This window comes from Uranotaenia lowii, chromosome 2, assembly GCF_029784155.1.
Source record: "Uranotaenia lowii strain MFRU-FL chromosome 2, ASM2978415v1, whole genome shotgun sequence".
NCBI classification, from domain to species: Eukaryota; Metazoa; Arthropoda; class Insecta; order Diptera; family Culicidae; genus Uranotaenia; species Uranotaenia lowii.
Window position 1 is genome coordinate 144,094,898 of NC_073692.1, and position 23,250 is coordinate 144,118,147.

Here is a 23,250-nt window from a genome sequence, read left to right on the forward strand (position 1 = left end):
AAATGGTCGACTGTGAATCAAAAGAACATCATCGTTTTCACTAACCTAAAATTTTTAAACATATTACATTTGGTAATGTTACAAAACAAAATCTATAATGTCATAGAATTTTGAGCAATTTTTTTCTCAATTTTTATCCCAGATCACAGAATTTTAAATATAATCACAGATTTCACAGAAATTTTGTACAAATTCCAAAAAATATAACTTGTTTGTCAAGGTTAATCTAGGATTTCTTTATTTAAATCGTGTAAATTTTTTAAGATTCTGTATGTTCATTAAGACCCAATTTGTCATGAATCTTCAATAAAATTAATGGTTATCAGAAAGTCAACAGACCCGATAATTTCGATTAGTATTTGTGTTTTGTACTTGTGGAACCAATACATACTCCTATACATCTCCATTGTATTGATAGCTAATATGGACGATCGGCGTGAAAATGACTACCGTACTCCATAATCGACCTTATGTTTGGTTTGTAGATTTTGAGAAAAGCAGTGGATGAGCTCCCCATTTCTGACCTGCCACACTACGAAGAAAGTTTATATAAGGTGACACTCGTTTCTTCAAGTACCGCATGAGGACTCCAGGCGAAGTGTTGGTGTTAGAAACAGGCTCTAAACCTTCACACAAATTTCGTACTGAATTGCATGACCGTTTATGTTGATCAGTGAACTGACGCGTAACGTACACCCTTATCATTACATTTGTTGTGAGAGACTTCTAGTTCCAACCCACTAAATTCCTCTGATAGGTGATCAACAGCTCGTTGCGTAACATTGCTCAGTTACTTTTGTTTGAAGATATGTCATCCGCAAAATTGACAACGATAATTCGCGGAATTGGTTGATGAACACGTTGAAGCATTTAGGACTCAAAGCGGAGCCTTGGGGTAGTCCCAACCACGTTGTTCTGCGTACCGCGGTAGTTGAATCGATGGGTAAGACTACATTCCTATCCCGGAACAAACGATAAACAGCTTCAACAACTGTTGTAGGTATTTCTCATCGGAGCATCTCATCAACCAATTTATTGTTGCTGATGTTAAATGCAGTCGTAGGCGCTTCTAGCATTATGTACTACCACTTGAAGAGCATTCTGGGTGCCTTTGCATAGTTTCAGAGAAAAGCTTGGATTCCATATGCCACTTATTCTGTTTTCAAACATGATATCATACACTTTTCTAAAGCATGAGGTGAGAGCTATTGGTCTGTACCATTTTTGGTCAGCCGGATGCTTGTCGGGTTTAGGGAGCATAACAAGTTTAAAGATGATCCACTCTTCTGAAATGACATCTGATGTTAAGAAGGTGATGCGACTACTGCTGGCGATCCAAAGGCAGGGTTTTATCTTTTATCTCAACCCAATGCGTCGGTCAATCGGCGCCGGACCCTTAGGTAGGTAGGTAGCGTATTTGTGAGGTCACTCATCAAGAACATGTCTTGAGTTGGTGTAAGAGTTGATGTTATTGGGTGTACGGGCTCAGGAGTTGATAGTGGGGCTAATCTGTTAACGATGACCTTCAGGTCTCGCAGTTCATTTTTAGCTCCGCTATTCCCTTTTAACCTTTTTGCTATCCGCCAGAGGTTCGAACGTGCTGTGTCGCCTGATAAATCGTCGCTGTTTTTCACCCACGAAGATCGTTTCTTTTCTTCAAACCATACGCTTGAACTCACTTTCTTGTTTTCGATAACTGTCATACATTACAGATGTGTACCCACATGACATCCATCTTCTAAATTTCACTCTTACTTTTTTCACTGTACTCTCCATCTCCGAATCCCACCAGGATTGCTAACGCCTTCCACCATTTGTCGGTGTTGATGTCACGGCTGTCGTTGCCATGCTTTCAGCGACCACATTTCTAAAGTTGTTGTAGTCCATTTCATCGTACTAACACACTTTTTCGTCCACAATATTCGAGTGTGAAGTCCAGTCAATGTTATTACTCATAGGAACACTACCACCTACCTACTACTACCTATTTATTCGGAGACATCCACAACACATCGTTCTTGACAATCATGGAGAGCGCAATCGTATGATCGGAGAGCAAAAAAATGTCAAATGAAATTTGAATCTTTGTAGTGGTTAATCGCTTGACTTTCATTCCATGCGTGAATAATCATTCCAAATTGCTCGACCAATACATCCAAAAATCACCCGGCGCTGCAGAGCGACGGAATTCTTTCCCACAGGAGAGAATGAATAGAAAGGATTGCATTTGCTTATTGAGTCTGTAGGTTCTACTGCCTGAAAGAGGTAGGCGACACGTCGTAAACTGTTGGGAATTCTGGTCGTTTGACCAGGAAATATCATCGCTCTCGTGTACCAAGACACGAAATTTCGTTCGACAATGTCGTGAATATCGACTGTTCTTCAAGTTAGTCGCATTCGTTTGATGGCACGAACAATGAAACTGATAAAAGTCAGAGAAAATGTCGATGGTTTACAATCCAGCAAACATGAAATCGCATTAAAAATAATTCAAGTTATTAAAAATGTTACTGTGAATCGTAATTCCAACTAACGCAAGTAAAAGGTAGTAAAAATCGTTACTCAAACTCGGATTAAATGGTTTAAATCGGATATGATTAAAAGTCCGCCATATTTGCAAATTTTGAAGACAAATTTCGTTACTTTTTTTTCTCTTGCGTGGGTTACGTGAGAGAACAGCTTTGATGTTCTCTCTGGGACCAGCAGTGCAACCAGATTGATGAAAATCAGATAGTGTATTTGCAAGAATTGCTCAATGTCATAAGCAGCAAATGTTGTCGATGGCAACGGTTCGCATGCGCTGAGAGAAAAAACTTGTACTCTCTTGCATTCTTTCTATGTATGTATATTGCCTCCACTTTGGTAGGTAAATGCTGTTTTTTAGAGTTTCATACGATCATTCTATAGTGTATATGAAACGTATAACAAATTTGTTGAGAAATATACCTGCAAAAATGTTTGCTGGGAAGTCTGCCGCTGACACCATCCTAAGACCGATGGCACAAGGTAGGTGCGACCGATTCAATCGTGTGTATTTTCCGTTGTTGATCACTACTAAACCTAGATCCTCCAAGACGTCGGTGATTATCTCTCCTCTCGGATTGTTTTCCCTATTCCCCCATAGAGTATGCCGTGAATTAAAGTCCCCACCAATAATACAAGGTTTGGGGATGGAAGATAGCGAATAATACATCTGGTTGTAGTTTACCACAGTTTATGGGTGGATGTAGACAAAGGCTTTGTAGATCTTTCCATTTGGTGTGTTTATTGGACATGCAACGGCTTTTAACGTATTGTGAAAGTTTTACTCATGGGCTATTAGGATATATTGACAGTTTTACACGAACACCACCTTAGCAGGAGGCCTCAGCCCTAGCCTCAAACCATGGGAGAACAGAATTGATTTTTGAGAAGGGCGCACGATAAACGCGTTTTTCCGGTACTCATATCGACAAATTCGCCCTGTGGAAAAACGATACACGGTGTACGTGTTTTGATTTTTTTGGGCGTTCAGAGTTGCCAAGTGCATTGATATTTGGAAAATGATTATATTTTTTAATTGCATATTGTTCGAATTTTTGCGAGCAACAGAATTGTTTAAGCTTATATAATGTACCATTTTGTATCAATCTTATATTTTGTTATTATCCTTTCAAAAGAGGCGAATGAACTAAATATTTAAAGCCTCTATAAATAAATTAATCAATCAATCAATCAATCAATTGCATATTGTTATTGAAAAACCTTTTCATAAGTACTGAAAATTTGCTATATTCCCGTAGATTTCTAGGAAAAAATGAAATGCAATTAAATGCGTAGAAATTGATTGCAACATTTATCTGAACGGAATAACAACTGCCTGTATCGCACACTTAAACGATGTAGCGAATTATGTGGATTTGTTTATAATAATCAGAGCATGCAGGAGATTATTTTCAAAGTCAACATAGACGGGCTTTCATGAAATTACTTTTTTTGTAACAGTTAATGATTTGGCATTCGTTTAGAAGATAGAAACAAATTTTGAATCTATCAAGCAGTATATGAAAACATATTTCAGATGTTTTAAATTCACCTTGAAAATTCATTAGAAAAATATGGCTTATCTTCATCGATTTTGGGACGCATCATAATGAATTCAAACGTTTAGCTGATGACATTTAAAAAATAATCAATTTAATCAATTCAGAAATATTATAATTAGTTGAAATCAAACAAATACTGATTTTAGTAACGCACCTAGCATCACTGGTGAGGCCGCCAGCAAATCAAAGTTTGAGGTTATGGCTGAGGCCAATTTTTCGCCAATACTATCGTCCGTATATACCCTTATCGGTTGCAAGACCAATACTCCCATAGAGTTCCTAGTGTGATCAGCTCGGAACAAAACATGACCTTTTAACACGTTCGTCGCCATGAGATGAGATCCATATTTGTGTGACGAGTGTATTTCCTGGGAGGCCCCGTCACATCAAAAAAGTGTGACGCTCTCTTACTCAAGTAAACCGCTCAGTTCAGCCACACGTTGCAAACCTGAAGTTCTCCTCCTCAACTTTTCCGCTCCGAGCATTTCTTTGGGCCCGGCTAGTAAAACTACCAAAATGAGCGTGGCGACGAACGTGTTAAACTGAACCGGCAGGTAGGTTGTAAGTAAGTTTCTGCTAGAAGAAGTACGTTTGTATTGTGAGTGGTAATAATATTTATACTGGAGACGCGTAGAATGTACTTGAGTACCCAGTGTGATTTTTATAATATTTTTCGGAGATGGACCTCAGGGGCTCTCATCATCATTGTTCTGATCTCTGCACATGCCTTGTGCAGTTGTAGTGGTCGGCTTCTCTTTCTGCAGAAGGTATTCGTAGTCAGAAAATGCTTCGACATCTTCTTCCATCTCCCCATGGCTGCTGAGAGCATTAGTCATGGGTAACGCCTACCGTTTCGCATCTATCCGAGTGGACACTGATATTTAGTTCCATCATCTTCTTCTAGCGTACAAATTTTCATTGGAGGGAAATCGGCGGCGTAGTCTAGCCGCTGAAATCCGTACGGTTGATGAACACCTTGGTAACAAGTGAAGACGCTGGCTCCGGATCGCCAGCAGTGGAGATCTTTTATCTCAACCCTAGGCGTCGGAAAATCGGCGCCGGACCCTTAGACAAAGTCTTTGTCTAAAACTCATTCCATATAAACGACTCCCAGACATTCCACATGTCTTTGCGGAATGTTGAAAGACACGATGGGATACGTTTTCTTTACCACGTCGTTCGCATCTTTAGCAGATGCCTTAACCATTCACATTGTCTTCTGAGACATGCATATTTTTCGCAAACGAACTCGCGGAATCACTTATCTTTTTCAACAGTTGACATACTGGGTGCTATCCACAGTAATACGTATTGTCTAATTATACGCGGTTTGTCTTTTTTCCTAATTGATTATTTTGCCAAACTTAACCGAGAGAGCAACTTTTATCCTACACAAGTCGAGATAGGTGTTAACCCTAGCAGGGTTCTCTATCGAATGGTGCTTAATGTTTCTCGGGGAAATGAATCGAATTAAACACATATCTATACTCAATGCCGGGAAAAAAATATTGCAAAATGTGATGTGAAAATTGGCCTGTGAGAGTTTTTAAAGTCAAAATTTCCGTGGCATTTTGGATAGTAATTAACGAACAGGGTTGTCCATATATACCGATATTATTTGCGTATTGACGGATTTTTTTTAAATAAATTAAAATAAATGATTCCATATTGTACACAGTTGTTTCATGAGACTATTAATTTGAACATGATATTGATATTTGAATTAACGGCTAGAAAAAGGGGTCGTCCTTGAATTGAATTTTAAATTTAAGACAGAAAAAAGGTCATCCATATAAAAACAATTTTTTTTCGCCGTGAAAATGCAAGAATTTTACATGGCAACAAGGCTTGTTAACACAAGGCATGGGGACATTTCAGACCCAAGCAACCAAAAGTCCCAAATTTACTTGAATGAAGGCATTGAAAGTTACGTATTGGCTGACAAAGAGAATCAATTGCCCAATTCCATTTAGTAAACTTTATGTACTCATTAATGAACTTGAAAGTTGCAAAAGTGATTAATATGTACGATGTATGTGACTTGTTTTTCCCAATTCTCATGAGTGAACTATATGTACTCATTAACGAACTTGAAAGTTGCAAAAGTGATCTATACGTACGTTATATGGGACTTAAGTCACATAAAGAGCACAAAAGTGCTCAAAACGGTATTTGGTAAGTCACAAAAAGTGCATTGATGTGCTTTCAACAACAAATCACCACTTCGAGTTTTAGTTTCATTTAGAACAACATATAGGCGTGGTCTTGTGGTAGCATGTTCGATTCTCACCACGAAGGTCGGGGTTCGATCCATCCCCAAGCCGGGTAAGTTTTTTTTTTCAATTAATAATTTAGTAATTGAGTGACCATTCAGGTGACCATGTAGGAAATGTAGGAAAAAAGCAATTGAGCAATTAGTCGAGTTTGGAATCCAGCGCGTGGCATCATGGCAGCACCATGTACAGAACATAGAAAATAATCAAGGCAAGGTAATATGAACCGAAGCCAAAGGTTCAGTTGAGATAGAGAGAGATTTTTTGCTCATTTTGCGATTTTTTGGAAGCTGAATTAAGAGGCCGCTGGAAGCTGAATTAAAGATCATTAAGACTTGTTTTCGAACTTGAAAGTGTCAATAAGAACTTAAATTTTGAGCTGCATAGATCATACTTCATATCAATGATGGGGCTCAGTAAGCGTTTTTGTACCTGTTTTATGGGACTTTTGGTTGCTTGAGGATATACTTATCCCTACAATGTGGACAATTTGACGTATGAACAATGGAGAATGGAGAAAAACGAATAACAGAAACAGTTTTTAATATATGTGGTTTTAATTTTTGTTCTTGTTCTTGTTTTTCTCTTACAGGTAGGTGCAACTTCAAATTTCCAACATTTTTTTTACTACTTTTTGTGATTTACAGTAGTTTTATTGAAAAAAGATTATAAACGTCAAACTGAAAGGTAGAGGTATTTTTAAAACATATCCAATTCCTAAGCTTTGTTTTAGTGAATCCCTGTCTAGTTAAAAGATTAAAATCCGATTAAAATGATTAAGAAGTTATTGGTTTTTCAATTTCCTAGATAAATCTCAAAATGTGCCAAAATGCAAGATAAATGGGAAATAAGTTTTTTCATACCACTTATCGACGGGTTAATATTTTTCTGTGTGCAAGGTACAAAATTAAATGCATGCAGCCCCCAGCAAATAGTACAACTGTTGTATGGCCAGTGATGTCGCTCTCAGAATAGTTTGATAGAGAAAAAAAATATAATGCACCCAGCAGCTATTCCACCGAGAGACTGCTGCAGTATTTGGTCGGTATCGTACCACACATTTAACCAGCCAGCAGCAGCCTGCCAGGGGCCAGAATGAGACTGCATTTCAACATAATTAATTACCTACGCGACGAGGCGACGTTGACGACGGTTTAGAGGCAAGAGTATATCGGACCGATTGAGATAAGCTTCGATTATATTATAGAACGAACGCACCCCTGGCGCAAAGTTTGCCATAAGTCTGTCACGTCACGACGAACGAGAGGACAAGGTTTGCCAAACGTGCGTGCGTTCGATCTGCCCTGTCACTTTTTTGCTCCCGATGGTTCATATATGACGAACAAAAAAGTGAAGACAAAGTTTATAGCATCTATTCTTGGAAAAATTTAATTCCTCGACTTTTGATATTAAGTAGGATCATAGGGCCTTCTATGGACAATCCAAACAATAGAATTGAAATCAAAAAAGTGTTTTGAGATTATTTTTAACTGTGTACCATCATCAGCTTGAAAATTACATTCACGCATGTCACACCTGGTGCCATTCCAACCATCCTTCTCAGCAGACCTCTTCCGCTCGCGCCTTGTCTAAAAAAGTGCGAATAGTTAATAGGTAGCCGGTAGGTAGTTCCATAGCCATCATCGAAAGCATTCGCGAGGAACTAGGTAGGTACATTATTGGACAAATTGAAAACAAGGGCACACAGGTGTAGTTCGTTCGGTCAGATCGGATTTCCAGTCCAGTCCGTCCAGAGGTGAGCAATAATGTTTGCTTGAAGCATTTTGAGATGTAAACGTTTGATACCTTGATATCACTTTGAGCCGTATCTGTCCATTTTGCGAAACGTCGAAAGGTGACTTAGGTCTTCCAGTTATGGCAGTTCAATTTTATTTTGAACACTAAATTTGATTTTTCACAGGTTGATGGAATGGCTTGCGTAGCCTCATCACACTGGTAAAGGAATTGATAACACAATTTTTATTTTAAGAACTCGATTACATCTTTCTTGGATCTCCTTGAATGTGAATATTACTCTCTCATATAGGTACATTAAAAGTTGAATAGTCTGAAAGCGAATGTTCTCTTCAGATTGCAATTCTACTGCCCAATTCATCGCACGCGATAAAAAGTCATGAACTTGACCTATCAGAAATTCGCCTCGTCGGTCGAGGAGAACAACTCTGTAAAATGAGCTACATTCTTCACTCTTCCATCCCGGCTGGCTACTCGTCTGGCTGGCTCACGATGTTGAATATTTTGAACGGCTTCTATTAAGAAAAAAAATGTTAACGTTAAAGCTTTGTGGAGTGGAATGATTGTGTCGGCACCTACTAAACACACTAAATTGATCGTCTACGCTCAGACTTGTACTTCATGCAAAGTATTCCCCTGATCACTTCTGCCGCATTTCTACCTCCACGCTCGAAGAAGTTCTCAGATGAGACCTTCCTATACAGAGCGTGTAGAATTGTTCCAAATTCTCATCCTCCACAACTCTGACCGAGTAAACCTTACGAATTGTCTGGGGTGCTGCTCAGACGCCATGAAAACTTATTGAAAATTGTGAACGAACACCACATTATCTGTGGGTGTATTTTTCGATTGTTTTGTATGGGAATCTAATCGCCAACATCATTGGGAGCAATAACAGTGCGGGTTGACGGGGATCGAACTGACCTCTTGATCCCGCCGGCCCCCTCCCAATTTCGGCCAACTAACAAATTGTAACGCTACTCAGCAAAACATCATCGACGGTGCTCTGGAGTCAAGGTTCCGTTCCAATCCAGAATCTTTGTATGCTTTCGCTTTCGATTCTCTCCTCCTCTACTCGCTCAATCACTTCGCACAGATTCCTCTTGGAAAAGGAGGAGGCATTCCACAGTAACAACATTGCCTTATCAGTAGGAACAACAACACATAGTGTGACGGAAATGGGCCAAGCAGCGGAAGAGTCGGGAGGCGTTGTTCTAGGTATACCATGCTACTTCATCAATGATCTGTGACCGATGACGCAGAAAAAAAACTACAACAGCAAACGGACGAACGATCGACGACGACGACGCAGCCACTATAGCAAATGGTTATTCGATGTAGATGACTAATTGTGCTTGTTAGCTGATAATGTTTTGTATACAAACGGGGGACTTTTTCTTCTTTAGTATATTCGATTCCAATATAACTACCTACTACTGACGCTGGGGCACACAGGCCATTGTCCAGTAAACGATGATGAGGCGGCGTGAAAAATTTTCAGACGTTTCTACGGATATGTTAATTATCCGATTGAATTGCCTTGGAAAGTGTTTTTTATTTTGTAGGGAAACGGGGAAAGATAAAATCCCATCTTTTGAATATTAAAATTCGGCTTCAAAGAAAGAGCGACTTAGAATAAAATACTTGGGAATTTAATAAATCGATGAAAAGCCCATTCTAGAAAGTGGCAAGGTTAAATGAATGCATTTTTCATTGAACCTAGAAAATTGAACAAATTTTGAACATTTTTTGCTAACTGTCACTTTTAAAAAGTTTGAACTTTTTGGGGTTGCTGTGTTTCTTTAAAAAAAAGTTCCAACCACCAATCCATCCGTTCAGTGGCCGATAATCCAATCCGACAAAGCTTATCGCGACTCGTCCGAATGCTTATCGCTACTGTGAATTTTACTGTTTTTTTTTGCTTCACCCATTATTTCGGATGCAAATTTGGTTGAATGTTTCGGCTGCTTCTAGGGAAACGTTGTGCTGATTTCTACCAGTCCAAACAAGGGGTATTCCTAAGCAATTATACATACATATTGTTCATTTAAGGAATGGGTTTATCCGTTTCGCTGTATCCATTAACGAAAAAAACACTGTATCGGATTTCTTAAATAGGTATTTCAAAATTTTATACTTTATTCATCTAAGAGAAATTAACTGTCTGGGGTAACAAAAAGATTATTTGGTTATAAAACTTGAGAAGTAGAAGATCTTTAAAAATTTAAAAAAAGGTAATTTAGAAAATCTATTAGACAAGCATAGTTAGTTGAGGGAATAGTTAAAAGGTAAATGACTATCTCTCGATAAAACAAATTTTTTTCCGGTTTATAATAGTGGTTCTCAGAGCATCGTTGTTAAACTTATGCTATAAACGCATAATCTCTAGTCTAGTGTGACTAGTGTTATCTCCATAAAAGATTGAATTATGGTGTGAAATAATTCTTTGGAACGCAGTGCAGTTTCTTTCTATATAAATAAATATTTAAAACAGAAGGGTGGTGGTCATGTATGTTTGTATGCAACGGGACGGCTGCTGAATTTGGGGGATGATTTCGCAAGTAGGATGCAGCTAAAATTTCATCCAACGTTTGACAGATCTTACGGGTTTTTCTTAAGGAGAGAAAGAATAACTTTTCGATTCCATCGCTCATTGTCATAAAATTTTGCCAATTGGAACGAGAATGGTGGTAGTATAGATATTATTGCGAATTTGTACCTATTTTTATATGATGAGCGATTTTCGCTTTCATACATTTCATAGATTTCACAGAGATATGCAAATTAGTTTTTGATGAAAATCCGACCAAAAAAACAGGGTTTATACACTTCCAACTTAAAAATTAGTGTGAAAACTTTAACTACTACGAAATCATTATTAACGGTCTTCGAGAAAGAAAGGTTTATGTGGCGACGACTAAGAAAAAATACAGGACGACAATTTCCGTACTTTCTAAAAATTCTTCAAAACCGTTATTCTGCTCACTTATTAATCAAATTGTACCACCTGAACAACTAGTGACATTCTAAGCAACCTTGACAACAACATCAAACAAAAAAAATCAAGATTAACTCGAACTTGCCTCCCACGACTTAAACACATTCCTTCAGTCAGTTGCGGTTGGGTAATCTCCGGTACCTCATCTTCAAGATGAGAGTTTTTTCTACAAGATGGACCACCTAGAATGTTTCTATAGGTGTAGACCTGTGTGTTTGGTAGGCGAGTATTCCTGACCCTAAAGCCCTGAAGCTCCAAAAGTGAAAAAAAAACTTATTCAGGTGAAAATGGTCGATTTTGCGGAATTCATCAAGCTCCAAGCCTGTTGAAACTGTAAATCCATATTAACTTTATTGTTCCGTTGTGCACGGCGTCAGTATGTCACGGAGGATCCAGTGGTTAAAAGCATTTGTCTCGAAGTTACACTCAAAAATCCTCACCGAGGTTCTTCCAGGGGCACAGGTGCGGTCATTTTCATGAAAAAATCCGAATTTTTTTTTTTGAGAATTTTATTTTGCTTGACTCTAAATACTTGACCAATTGGTGGCAGTGAAATGGCTCAGTGGTTAAAATTTAGGCATTGTTCCACTTTCCGAAAAAATGAATGGAGGTCTAAGGAGGGTATTTTAAGCTACTCTTGTATTTTTTTTCGGTTCAACCTGGTAGCCAAGATTTCAAAAAATGTATTAGTTGTTTGGTTGATTCGGTTGATAAAAAATAGTTGTGAGTATTTTCAAAAAGCACGAAACTTTATTGTCACCCTGTATTGCATTGGTTCGATGTTTGCAAGAAAAAAACAATTCTTTTGACACTTTTCATTATAAAATTCTTAGAACTTGATAAGTGCAAAGAGGGGTTAAATTTTTAACTGTACATTTGTTGAGTTTTTTTATATGTTTGAAATATCAGACATAGAAAAAAAAACTCAACAAATTTACAGTTTTTCTACAAAATAACAAGTTTATGAAATTGTATATGTATTCACATTGCAGTATACCATAACACAAAATCGAACCAGTGCAACCTCTTAACATAATTTTCCTCAGTCACCGATATTTATAACTTTGTTTCTTTTTTTTCTTTTTTCTTTGCAGTGGAGCGTCATACTTCCCCACACCAAAAACCTAATTTAAGCCTCCTGGTCATGGACCCTACTGTTCTTCTTTGAGAGATATGCATGACAGAAGGAATGGAAACAAATCTCTTTTCTTGCCGTGAGTACTAACAATTCTTGAACAAATATGTATAAAAGATTTATTGTCGCAACTTCTTCCATAATTCTTAAAGAAATGAATAACTCTTTGATGTCATCGAATAACCCCTCCAAACTGTTCGCAAAATACTTGTTTCGGGGAAATTTAACCTGTAGTTTGTTGTCGTATATGCGAATGTTGACCGATTTTGATGGTATAAAATAAATTGCGTAGGTAATTCATTCTAGATTCTCGATGTTTAAAATTTAAGTAGATTTGTTCTACCAGGTTATCCAGTTGGTTCCGAATGAAAAAAATCCAAAAAACAAATTTAATTTTGAATAGCTTATAATTGCTGACAGCTTCGAAGTATTTGAGTGTTTCTTTGATTTTTGCATTTGTCAAGAATACATCTATTCGACGATGTATGAATATGTGGGGTCCGATGAAAAATTTGACCGCTATCCGGGGTTTTCCGGTAGAAAAATATCTATCTAAGAAAAAAAGACATCCAGTTTTGGCTTTTCTTTGCTGTATCTCAATTCTCAATAAACCGATTTTCTAAACTCAATTTTTAGTTTTTTGTCGTTAATTTGATTATTATTTTCATAGAACATAACTGGTCTCTAAAACATCTCAGTTCTTCAGTACCTATATTAGAATGATGATAAGGATGCTTGGAATCTTCGCTTCGGGTCATATTAACCCGAACAGCTTTGGAAGGTTTAAGTAGTAACATCAAATGGGCTAAAAAATGGTATTTTTCAACAAACACAAATTTTAGGAGAAAATCTGAAGACCTCCGGCGCAAATTTACCAATAGTAAAATCAGAGTATTCTGACTGACAGCGTTAATAATTTTCTTTCGATCATCTTCGCATTCCATTTGGCCAATGGTCACTTCGAGCACATGACTGCGATGTGGACTCAGTCATTCTGATTTTGAATGAATGAAATCCATTTAATAAAATTTGATCGTTGCTCCTGGCGCAAATCTAAATATCAAATTAATAGCGGTAAACGGTAAACGATTGAAATGGTTTTTTCTTGTTTTTGTCTTCGAGATAATTAATTCTCGCAAAAAGATCTTTCATATTCTATTTAAAAAAAAAATGATCAATTCACCTAGAAGAGAAATGAAAAATATATTCTAAGAATACTCTGTGTAGACATCTGATCCATATAACAAAGCTGTAGTTCGTGCAATTTTAAAAACTTTGTACAGGACATCACAGAAATTGAATGAAAACATAAAAAAATATAAGCATTTAAAAATTAAAATTAGAATTTTTTTTTCATTTTTTTTTTTCGATATTCCGGTATGATGAGTTTCGTAAACGGAAAATTAATCTCATTTCAGTTTCAAATGCAAACCCAAGACTCAAATCAGGGAAGATGATCTGAAATAAAAATCAAAAATAATAAACTGTGTACAGATTCAACAATCCGATCGCAAGAAACAATTTAGATTTTCGTATAAAATTTGGAACCAGATTATTGGAAATGATTCAAACCTAAGCTTACTATTTTGGTATATTTCCGCACTTATCCGGGTAGGGCAAATCCGTCTATTTTAATCTTAAAACCTTCTAAAATCCGGGCATTCGATTTCAAAGTTTACAAAAATCCAGGCAAATTTTTTGATTCTTCAATTAAAATCAAGAAGAAAAAACCTCGAAAAACAAATTTTTTTTTTTCATTGAAACATCAGTTTTATTTGGATAAAAGTTGCTCAAAAAATTATTTTGGACGCATAATACATTATTGCGATCACGTAATTTAAAGTTTTCTTTGAATTTTCAAATAAAGTGAAAACATTCGGGCTAAATCCAGGCAACCTTAGTGAGTCTTATCTTATTATTATAGTATTTCAAGTACAGTTTTTTTTATATCTATGAACAAATGAATTTTTTTTTGAAAAACTGTAGTAGAATTGTGGCTTGGGATGAGATTTCGAGATTTTTTCTCTTGCTTCCTTTTAGTCGATCATCAAAATTTGATTAGGATTTAAAATTTTGAGTTAAGAGAAGAACATTTTTCTTGACATTGTTGGACCCTCATGGGGGATGTTTAACCCCTAACACCCCTCCCCCCCTCTCCCCGTTCCTACGGCCATGCTCTGAGTAAAATATTCTTATTCTCATTGTTATAAACTAAGGGTTTTGTAGGATAGTTATTCACTTGTTCGGAAAAAACCAACTAACCATCAGATTCGTTCGAAAAAGGGGAAGAACTTGGTCTCCTGGAAATCTCGTGTTGACGGGCTTTTTTTTAAATCTATAAATTATAGACTATAATATGATTTTTAAAAACTGTTATTTCTATGTCTCCAAGCTCCTGTTTCAATAATTTTCCGTTCAAATTTCAACTAGATTCATTATGACTCCATCATCGTTAGTTCTAGTAGAACAGACTATTTGAATCCCATAACATGTCTGCTCGTGGTAAGGTCCCTAGCATATTAAAGTATTTATTTGCTGATTGTTTTGTATAAAATATAATGATCTGCCAAGATTCTGCTCCAATGAAAAGACAATTTTCAAAAAAAAACACTGATTTTTGCTGTTTTTAAAAGCCTAAAGACAGTAATCTTGTGTGTATCCTTCGCAACCTACGATCTATACTAACCGATTATACTTAAATATACTTAAAATCTCATGATGGTTTTACTTCGTTTTTGACAGATTTTGTTAGCAGAAATTCCATTAAAAACTCTTTTTAGTGGCTCAGAAATATTCAAGTTTTGTCAATTTTGAAACAACTTTATCCACTTAATTGCCCTTAGTTTCTTTTAAAAGAGAAGTATTGAACCAAAATGTAGTAGAAATTGAAGGAGTAGGATGCAGCCACCTAGCATACAGATTGGACGAATTAAAAATTGGAAAAACTGAACAATATCATGACTGAAAAAAGTGTGCGCCGGCCGATAGGAGGTACCAAGAATAAAGTAGAGATTTTTCTTACAAAAAACGATAAATAATTTTTTTCAAATTTTTTCATGAATTATCATAAGAATACCTTCATTTATTCCATAGAAAGTATTTTGATCGAGCAAATGGTTTTTGAGATACACGGTCACATTTCTAAAAGATCTAAGCTTTATTTTGAAACTGTTTAACTTTAAATTTATTGTCGTAGTTTCTTTTATAATTCTTGAAGAAGTGAATGACTCATTTTGTTGTGTTAAAATCAAGTTGTAACATTAAATGTGCTTCAAATTAGTATTTTTTTTTTTTGAAGAAAATCTGAAGACTTCCGGCACAAATGGTCTGATTGGCATATACAAATTGGTATAAAATGAACGCTTCGTAGGATAGTAGTTAACTTGTTCGGATAAAAACGTTCAAACCATCTGATTCATTCGAAAAATTGGTTAAAGTAGGTTCTCCTGGAAGTCTCGTGTTGACAAATATTATAAACGGGCTTTCGTGTAAAATCTATAGGAGAATGAGGATACTTGATCCCTGGGGATGCTTGATTCCTTAGCTATATCTTGAAACTGGAATGTCTTACAAAGATCAAATGTTCTAGAAAAATGTGCCAAAATGAGCAAAATAACAATGCTTGTAGTTTAAAAAAATTTAACAAAATAATTGTTTGAGTAATTGAACTTTGTTTGAAAAATTTCTCAAAATGTAACTTGAAGATCTTTTTTCATCACTTTAAAATGTTCCTTACATGGGAAAATTATGAAAAAAAATATTTGTTCCAATGTATCAATCGTTCGAGCGTAAAATGAACTTCATAATGCCATATTTTCAAAGCAATGGAAAACTCTCAACTTTTTTCAGAAAAAGTTGTCTAAAATGTTGATTATGGGTACAATTGATCCCCCTTCCAAACGGCATATTTTTCTTCTGAATTGATCGTTATGATTGCTGATTACGAAATTACTAATATTTATCCAAAAACTAATATTTATCAAACAATTGTCTGAAGAAAAGAGCAAAAATAATTAATTTTTTCTTAATTATAAAAAATAGCGCCTTTAAGTATGTTAGTAGCGTTGAGACAAAGTTAGAGAATTTTCTTCTTATGTCTGCTATAAATTGTGAAATGAGAACAAACATGACCAAAATAGTCAATTAACATTCTATCTCGGGGTTTTGTTTGATTTTTATACAAGGATTAGGGCTTCCTGAATAAAATATCAAGTCTCCTTCAATAGGGGATCAAGTTTCCCCCAACTTCAGAAAAATCGCAATTTTTTTACTCTCACGAAAATGCTTCTAGTTCATCAACGGGTTCAAGTATCGATCTAATTTTTGGAGCATAGAAACTTGAAATTACAAGCTGTCAGAAAATGTAAAAGACGGCGAGTTGCTAAATTTTTCCAGAAAGATATGGTGAAAATAAGAAAAGGGGATCGAGTATCTCCACTCTCCCCTAATAATCATTTCGAAGCTCTCATTTGTATGTCTCCAAGGCCAAGCTCCTGTTTGAATGTTTTTCCGTTCAAATTTAAACTAGCTAACTAACTAACTTATGACTCCATTATCGTTAGATCGAGTCTAAGAGCAGACAGTTGAAAAAAATATAATATATATTTAGTGTTTTCAATACCATTTCGCCAACTGTTTCAAAAATATTTAGTCGCGAACGACATGAAAATATGAAAACGACTTAAATCGAAATCAAATTTACAAAATTACGATCCTAAGCCAAATGATAATAAAACCCCCCTGAATTCCTTCTTTGAACTTCTTAAGTGTCCAAAACCCTTCATTCTGAGAAATGTTCTTCGATATCAGAAATCCTAAATTTTTGATATTCTTATTTTAACTAAGTTGCAAGTTCAACTCTGCGTTTGACCGTATTTGCCATTATCGATTTTGATAATTTTTAGAAGTTTATATTCGCAGATATCAAATTATAACTTTGAAACTTGATAAACTTCATTTTAAACAGGTTAGCTGACCTTTGCTATCAACTTAACCAGAACATATCCCACGACTATCGACTGGACTCCGATAGACGCAAGCGGTGCTAAATAGAACGAACGCCACTACTGGTGATTCACAGCATTAGCACCTGTAACGAATGAAGCAAAGCCCAGGAAATTTATTCAAAGAATCTCACCTACTCAAACACATGTAACACTTTGTTTTATTTCTGTCTTGATGAACATATATGAACTAATCTGACTAAATCTCGATTGAGCTCAAACCAACCAAGTCAACTAGTTTACGTAATGATCAATTAGTTGAGCCATTCAGTTCAATTCCGGTATTTTTACTACCTATTACTAACGGGAGGAGATTTTACATCATGGATCATTTAGGTGAGGAGGAATTCCCAACGGTAGTTGGGGAAATTCTTGTTCAATGAAAGAAAAAATGGTGGCACTTACCTTTCGGTTGAGGCTAGTATCACTGACACAGTCGATCGACTTCGGGCCTGTTCGACTGATGTTGACGGCAGGTCTGCTTTGCTTGACATTGTCATTATTTTTTTTGAGCACAAAGAATGAGCCTGTTGGTAGTTTTTGGAGTTTAAAACAAAACAAGTATCTATTAGTATCAATTAGGTGCTAGAGTTCGATTCAAAACCAAAGAGGTACTTCAAATTGCTTCAACTAGGAGTACTTCATTGATCTGGAATTTCTAAAATTGGTCGAGGGAGATATACGAGTATAAGTAAAATATAACATTACATTGATTAGCGTCGTTGTTGTTGGAGTTGGTTAGCGTTGGGTAGGAATTTGCCGGTGTTCCTGTGATAAAGTTAGGTGAGTCTAAACTGTCTGCCACTTGAATTAATCTGAGTGCTAGCATTCCTGGTGAGATTTCATGTTGAAGGTTGATTGGTGGTTTTTTGGTTGGTTGGACACGAGCGCAAGTATAGAGAGGAAGAAAAAAAAAACAAAAATAAATAAATTAAAACCAGAAAAAAACACAATATGCTGCTGAGCTGATGACTGTTGCATTGTTGTTTCGAATTGAAATATTTACGAGAAAATATTTAGGCTCATTAACGCCTTCGCACTAAAACCTTCAACTTTAGGCAAACTCCTTGTCATAAGTTATGTAAATTATTTTTTCCTAAGAACACCGAAAACGTCGCTGATGACCTTCCGAATGATTTCTGGTAAAATCGTAGCTTTTTTATTCGAGCAAACCGAGATCCAATTAGCAAAACGATAAACCTCAAAAGCGTGCTAAATAATCACTCGGTCCCGCGAGGTTGTTTTGTGGGAGAGTGTCTTAAAGTTCGGAAAGGTTGGTAGGTAATAACCGAACGGATTGAGTGTGACACCTCGGTAAATTTGATACGCACGATTTCGCACTATTTAGGCTTGTGTGACTATAGCTTTGTTTGAACATTACCTCCGAAAGTGAGACAGTCAAATTCCAGGGTGATCGTGAGATAAAGTTGGGTAAGAAACGCATTGATTGATGCTAATTGAAAGTTTCAAAAACCAGTTCAGAGTATCCGGAAACTATGACAAAAATGACAATAATGACAAAATCAAAAAAGTTTTTGAAAAATGATGAAACAATAAAAAAGACAAAAGTAGAAAAGAACGAAGAAAACCCCTGAAATGAATAACAGATGAAAATAACAATTATGTCTACAATAATAAAAATCTACAAAAAGACAAAAATGATTAATATGACGAAATAAAATCAAAATCACAAGACAAAAATGACAAAAATTACAAAAATGACAAAAATGACAAAAATGACAAAAATGACAAAAATGACAAAAATGACAAAAATGACAAAAATGACAAAAATGACAAAAATGACAAAAATGACAAAAATGACAAAAATGACAAAAATGACAAAAATGACAAAAATGACAAAAATGACAAAAATGACAAAAATGACAAAAATGACAAAAATGACAAAAATGACAAAAATGACAAAAATGACAAAAATGACAAAAATGACAAAAATGACAAAAATGACAAAAATGACAAAAATGACAAAAATGACAAAAATGACAAAAATGACAAAAATGACAAAAATGACAAAAATGACAAAAATGACAAAAATGACAAAAATGACAAAAATGACAAAAATGACAAAAATGACAAAAATGACAAAAATGACAAAAATGACAAAAATGACAAAAATGACAAAAATGACAAAAATGACAAAAATGACAAAAATGACAAAAATGACAAAAATGACAAAAATGACAAAAATGACAAAAATGACAAAAATGACAAAAATGACAAAAATGACAAAAATGACAAAAATGACAAAAATGACAAAAATGACAAAAATGACAAAAATGACAAAAATGACAAAAATGACAAAAATGACAAAAATGACAAAAATGACAAAAATGACAAAAATGACAAAAATGACAAAAATGACAAAAAAGACAAAAATGACAAAAATGACAAAAATGACAAAAATGACAAAAATGACAAAAATGACAAAAATGACAAAAATGACAAAAATGACAAAAATGACAAAAATGACAAAAATGACAAAAATGACAAAAATGACAAAAATGACAAAAATGACAAAAATGACAAAAATGACAAAAATGACAAAAATGACAAAAATGACAAAAATGACAAAAATGACAAAAATGACAAAAATGACAAAAATGACAAAAATGACAAAAATGACAAAAATGACAAAAATGACAAAAATGACAAAAATGACAAAAATGACAAAAATGACAAAAATGACAAAAATGACAAAAATGACAAAAATGACAAAAATGACAAAAATGACAAAAATGACAAAAATGACGAAAATGACAAAAATGACAAAAATGACAAAAATGACAAAAATGACAAAAATGACAAAAATGACAAAAATGACAAAAATGACAAAAATGACAAAAATGACAAAATTAGAAAATGATAAAAATAACAAAAAATGACTAAACTGACAAAAATTTAAAAACGAAAAAAATTACAAAAATTTCAAAACTGTTGAAATGCGAATATGAATTTTTGAACTTCAAACTACAGACAAGTTTAAAGGAAGTGAAAACTTACTTAAATTCTCAAATACTGACTTCAACATGACTTCAATTCCGAAACAACAATCCACATCAGAAGCTTAACTGATCAGCAGCCTTTTTGGGCTGACAAAAGTGTCGAGAGTGGCAACAGTAGTGTTCATCAAAATGGAAAAAACGTAGGATCTTGATGTTCTTCAGTGTGAGTGCAATTTTTGAGTATTAAACCAAAAGAAATACACTAAACGGCAACAATCATGCAGAGTCCGGTTTGGTTTACTCGATTCGATACGCGTGCAATTAAGCAGTTGTTGACACACACAGATTTCGATGAAGGTAGAAGGTACACACAAAAAAAAGGATAATTTTACTACGTCAACATTCACGTACAGCATACACCCACAGTCACGCTCGGCAGCAAAAAGTGCCACCGAGAAAGGTCCAGTACACCGAAACTGAAACTGCATATTTGTCTTTTTACTCAATTCACTGTATACACATATGCGGTCAACACTTCTCAGCGCACAGTTTGCGCACAAAGTTGATAACTTTTTATCTTTTGCTGTGTGATATGTTCAGTTCATGGTTATGCTCATTGCAGCAATTCCCCCGTGTTCATATTTTATATTTTTCTGTGCACCGTTTTTTTTTGTTCTCTCGTTATCGTCTGTCAACTCTCACTTTTACTGATGACGAAATGTGTTTTTCTGTTTTTTTGCCTTCGTCTGTTATTCACTCAGTTCTGAATCTGATCCATTTTTTCTGAACAGTCTCTACTGTTGCACACACGCTCGGGGAAATACGAAAAATATAACCCGCTCCCAGTAGAAAATGTATAACAACAATAAAATTTACCATCATTTTTCACAAACTGCAATTCATCGTCGATATGTGAGAAGTCACCTATAGGGCACGACGAGGGTGGAATAAAAAGAGGGAAAAAAATTGGAATTAGTTTGCATTGCTGTGGAAAGTTTAAAAAAAACCCGGAACAAGAACGAGCAACAACGACAAAATTCTTACCTAATGTATTGTCCTCGGCCATGCTTATCAGGTCATCACTGTCGGGGGGAAGGGTGAAAATGTAGACAAAATCAATTATTAGGATGCGAATCGCGAAATATCTGTTTAACAAAGCACCAACTAGTAAATAAAAATTTTGAGAGTGAGGAAAAAGGTGGTGATTGATGATTTTTTTTTGTTGTTGGCTGAACGTATGCGAAATTTGTGGTAGGTAGCTGTTTTTCGTTGCAATCGTCGTCGTGGGGTGAAATTTTAGTTCTTTGCTCTTTGCTTTCTTCTGCTCTCACACTCTTCCCATAAGGCGGCGGTCGAAACTGGTGGCACATTCATTCATTGTGGTTTGGCGATAGTTTAAAATGGGAATTTCTGGTGTCTGGCATCGATAGGGCATATATACTTTTGTTTTTCAAATAAAAAAAATCAAAATTCATCATTTGTTCAAGCCCTGCAAAAAATATGTATTAATATTCTAAAAGATGGTATGTTTTATCATCAAACTCCGAAAGGCTTTGTACTTAGGCATTCTTTTTCTAGATTTGTCTGAAAGTAAAAATATATGTTGTATCCTGAATCCTGGCAGGAAAGCTTTTCAACGTAAATAGGTGAACTTCATTTCGGAAGAAAAAACGCAATACATTTTTTTGATTTAAAAAAAGTTTTTAAATGTTTGGTGGTGACTCTTAAGTTGATAACTAATGTTAAAATTGTCACACAGCAATTAGGGTGTCCCATTATGTTTAATCAGGGTGTCCCATTATTCTCATTCCGGATGACGTTTGAAAAGCTGATTTCTGCTGGGTGTTGTTGTTTACAGTTTATCTTTAAATTCTGTGTGTCAAGAGCTCCATTTTTCATAATTTTCGTGGAAATAAGCAATATTTCCCAAAACATTTTGTGTACTGTTCCCAACATTTAGCTGAGTCAATTGGCCTGAATGGTAGAAGTAAATAAGCATTGGAGCGGTCTGAAATTTGAATCGGAAGTATGGAAAGTAAAACAGCTTTGTGGACAAAACAAATCTGAGCAAAAACCAGGTCCGGTGGACAAAACTTTGGACCATAAAGTCAAGCGTGCTTTCGCCAGTAAAAAAAACTGCCTTAGTTCAGGATGTGGCCAAAAACGTGGATCCTCTCTCAGCAGTGTCCATCGTACTAAGGTAAGATTATGTCTAGAGACATATAAGAAGCAGAAGAAGCACTGTTCGGGATGGTCAAAGTATTGACGACAAGGAGACATCAATTTTTACCGCAAAACTCGTTAGAAAGGTAATGGTTTGGCAAGCCATTTGTGAGTGTAGCATGCTTTCCGAGCCATTCCTGACTACTGACACAATAAATACAGCTGTCTACGTCCGAGAGTTCACAGTACTGTTTGGCCGGATTTGGCATCAGTGCACTGAAATTGTCCGCGAGACCGATTGAAACTTTTTGTGCCCTTACCAGGGCCGGATGAAGCCATCGCGATGCTTCGGGGTGCCTGTGGAAAATTTGTCTCTGGAAGGCCATATGAATCATTTTTGTAAATGCTTTCCCAGAGAATACAGAATATTTTGAATACACAAAGGAAGTGGAAATGAGTTCAGTATATTGCCAGAAAAAAATTATTATTTGAATCCAAATGGACTAATTATTATCGGATTTTTACGGGCTAAGGTTTTCCTTGAGAAAGACCTCAGAAAATGTTAGAAATGTCGAGTTTTTTTAAATTTGTTTGATGCAAATGTTACACCGTAAAAAGCCTTAAATAATTAGTTCATGGGAATATTTAAAACTAGTAGTTAGGATTAGAATTCCTGGATAAAATTAGTTTGAAAAATTACACTTCGAATTCCAAATCTCAGTTTGAAATTGGAATGGAATTTGGTATTTTTTTTTATTTCAAATTAATTTTCGGAAAAAGGGTTTAGACTGTATCAACCAACGCAAATTTCGATAAGGATTATACTTAAGGTTGCCAGAATTTTTTCAGTAAGTATCCGGATCGGCCAAATCTGGGCA

The 23,250-nt window shown here is 35.5% G+C and overlaps 1 protein-coding gene across 1 annotated transcript in view; it reads right to left on the reverse strand.

Moving 5' to 3' along the window:
- The window catches only part of LOC129741940 (uncharacterized), a 46,018-nt gene extending 23,251 nt beyond the window's left edge, over window positions 1-22,767 (reverse strand). The window contains exons 1-5 of the mRNA XM_055733766.1: window positions 22,693-22,767; window positions 21,254-21,530; window positions 21,086-21,133; window positions 17,958-18,080; window positions 17,655-17,776 (exon numbers count right to left, since the gene is read on the reverse strand). Of these exons, the coding sequence (XP_055589741.1) occupies window positions 17,655-17,776; window positions 17,958-18,080; window positions 21,086-21,133; window positions 21,254-21,530; window positions 22,693-22,767 (645 nt within the window). The remainder of the gene's footprint in view (window positions 1-17,654; window positions 17,777-17,957; window positions 18,081-21,085; window positions 21,134-21,253; window positions 21,531-22,692) is intronic.
- Between the last annotated feature and the right edge of the window lie 483 nt (window positions 22,768-23,250).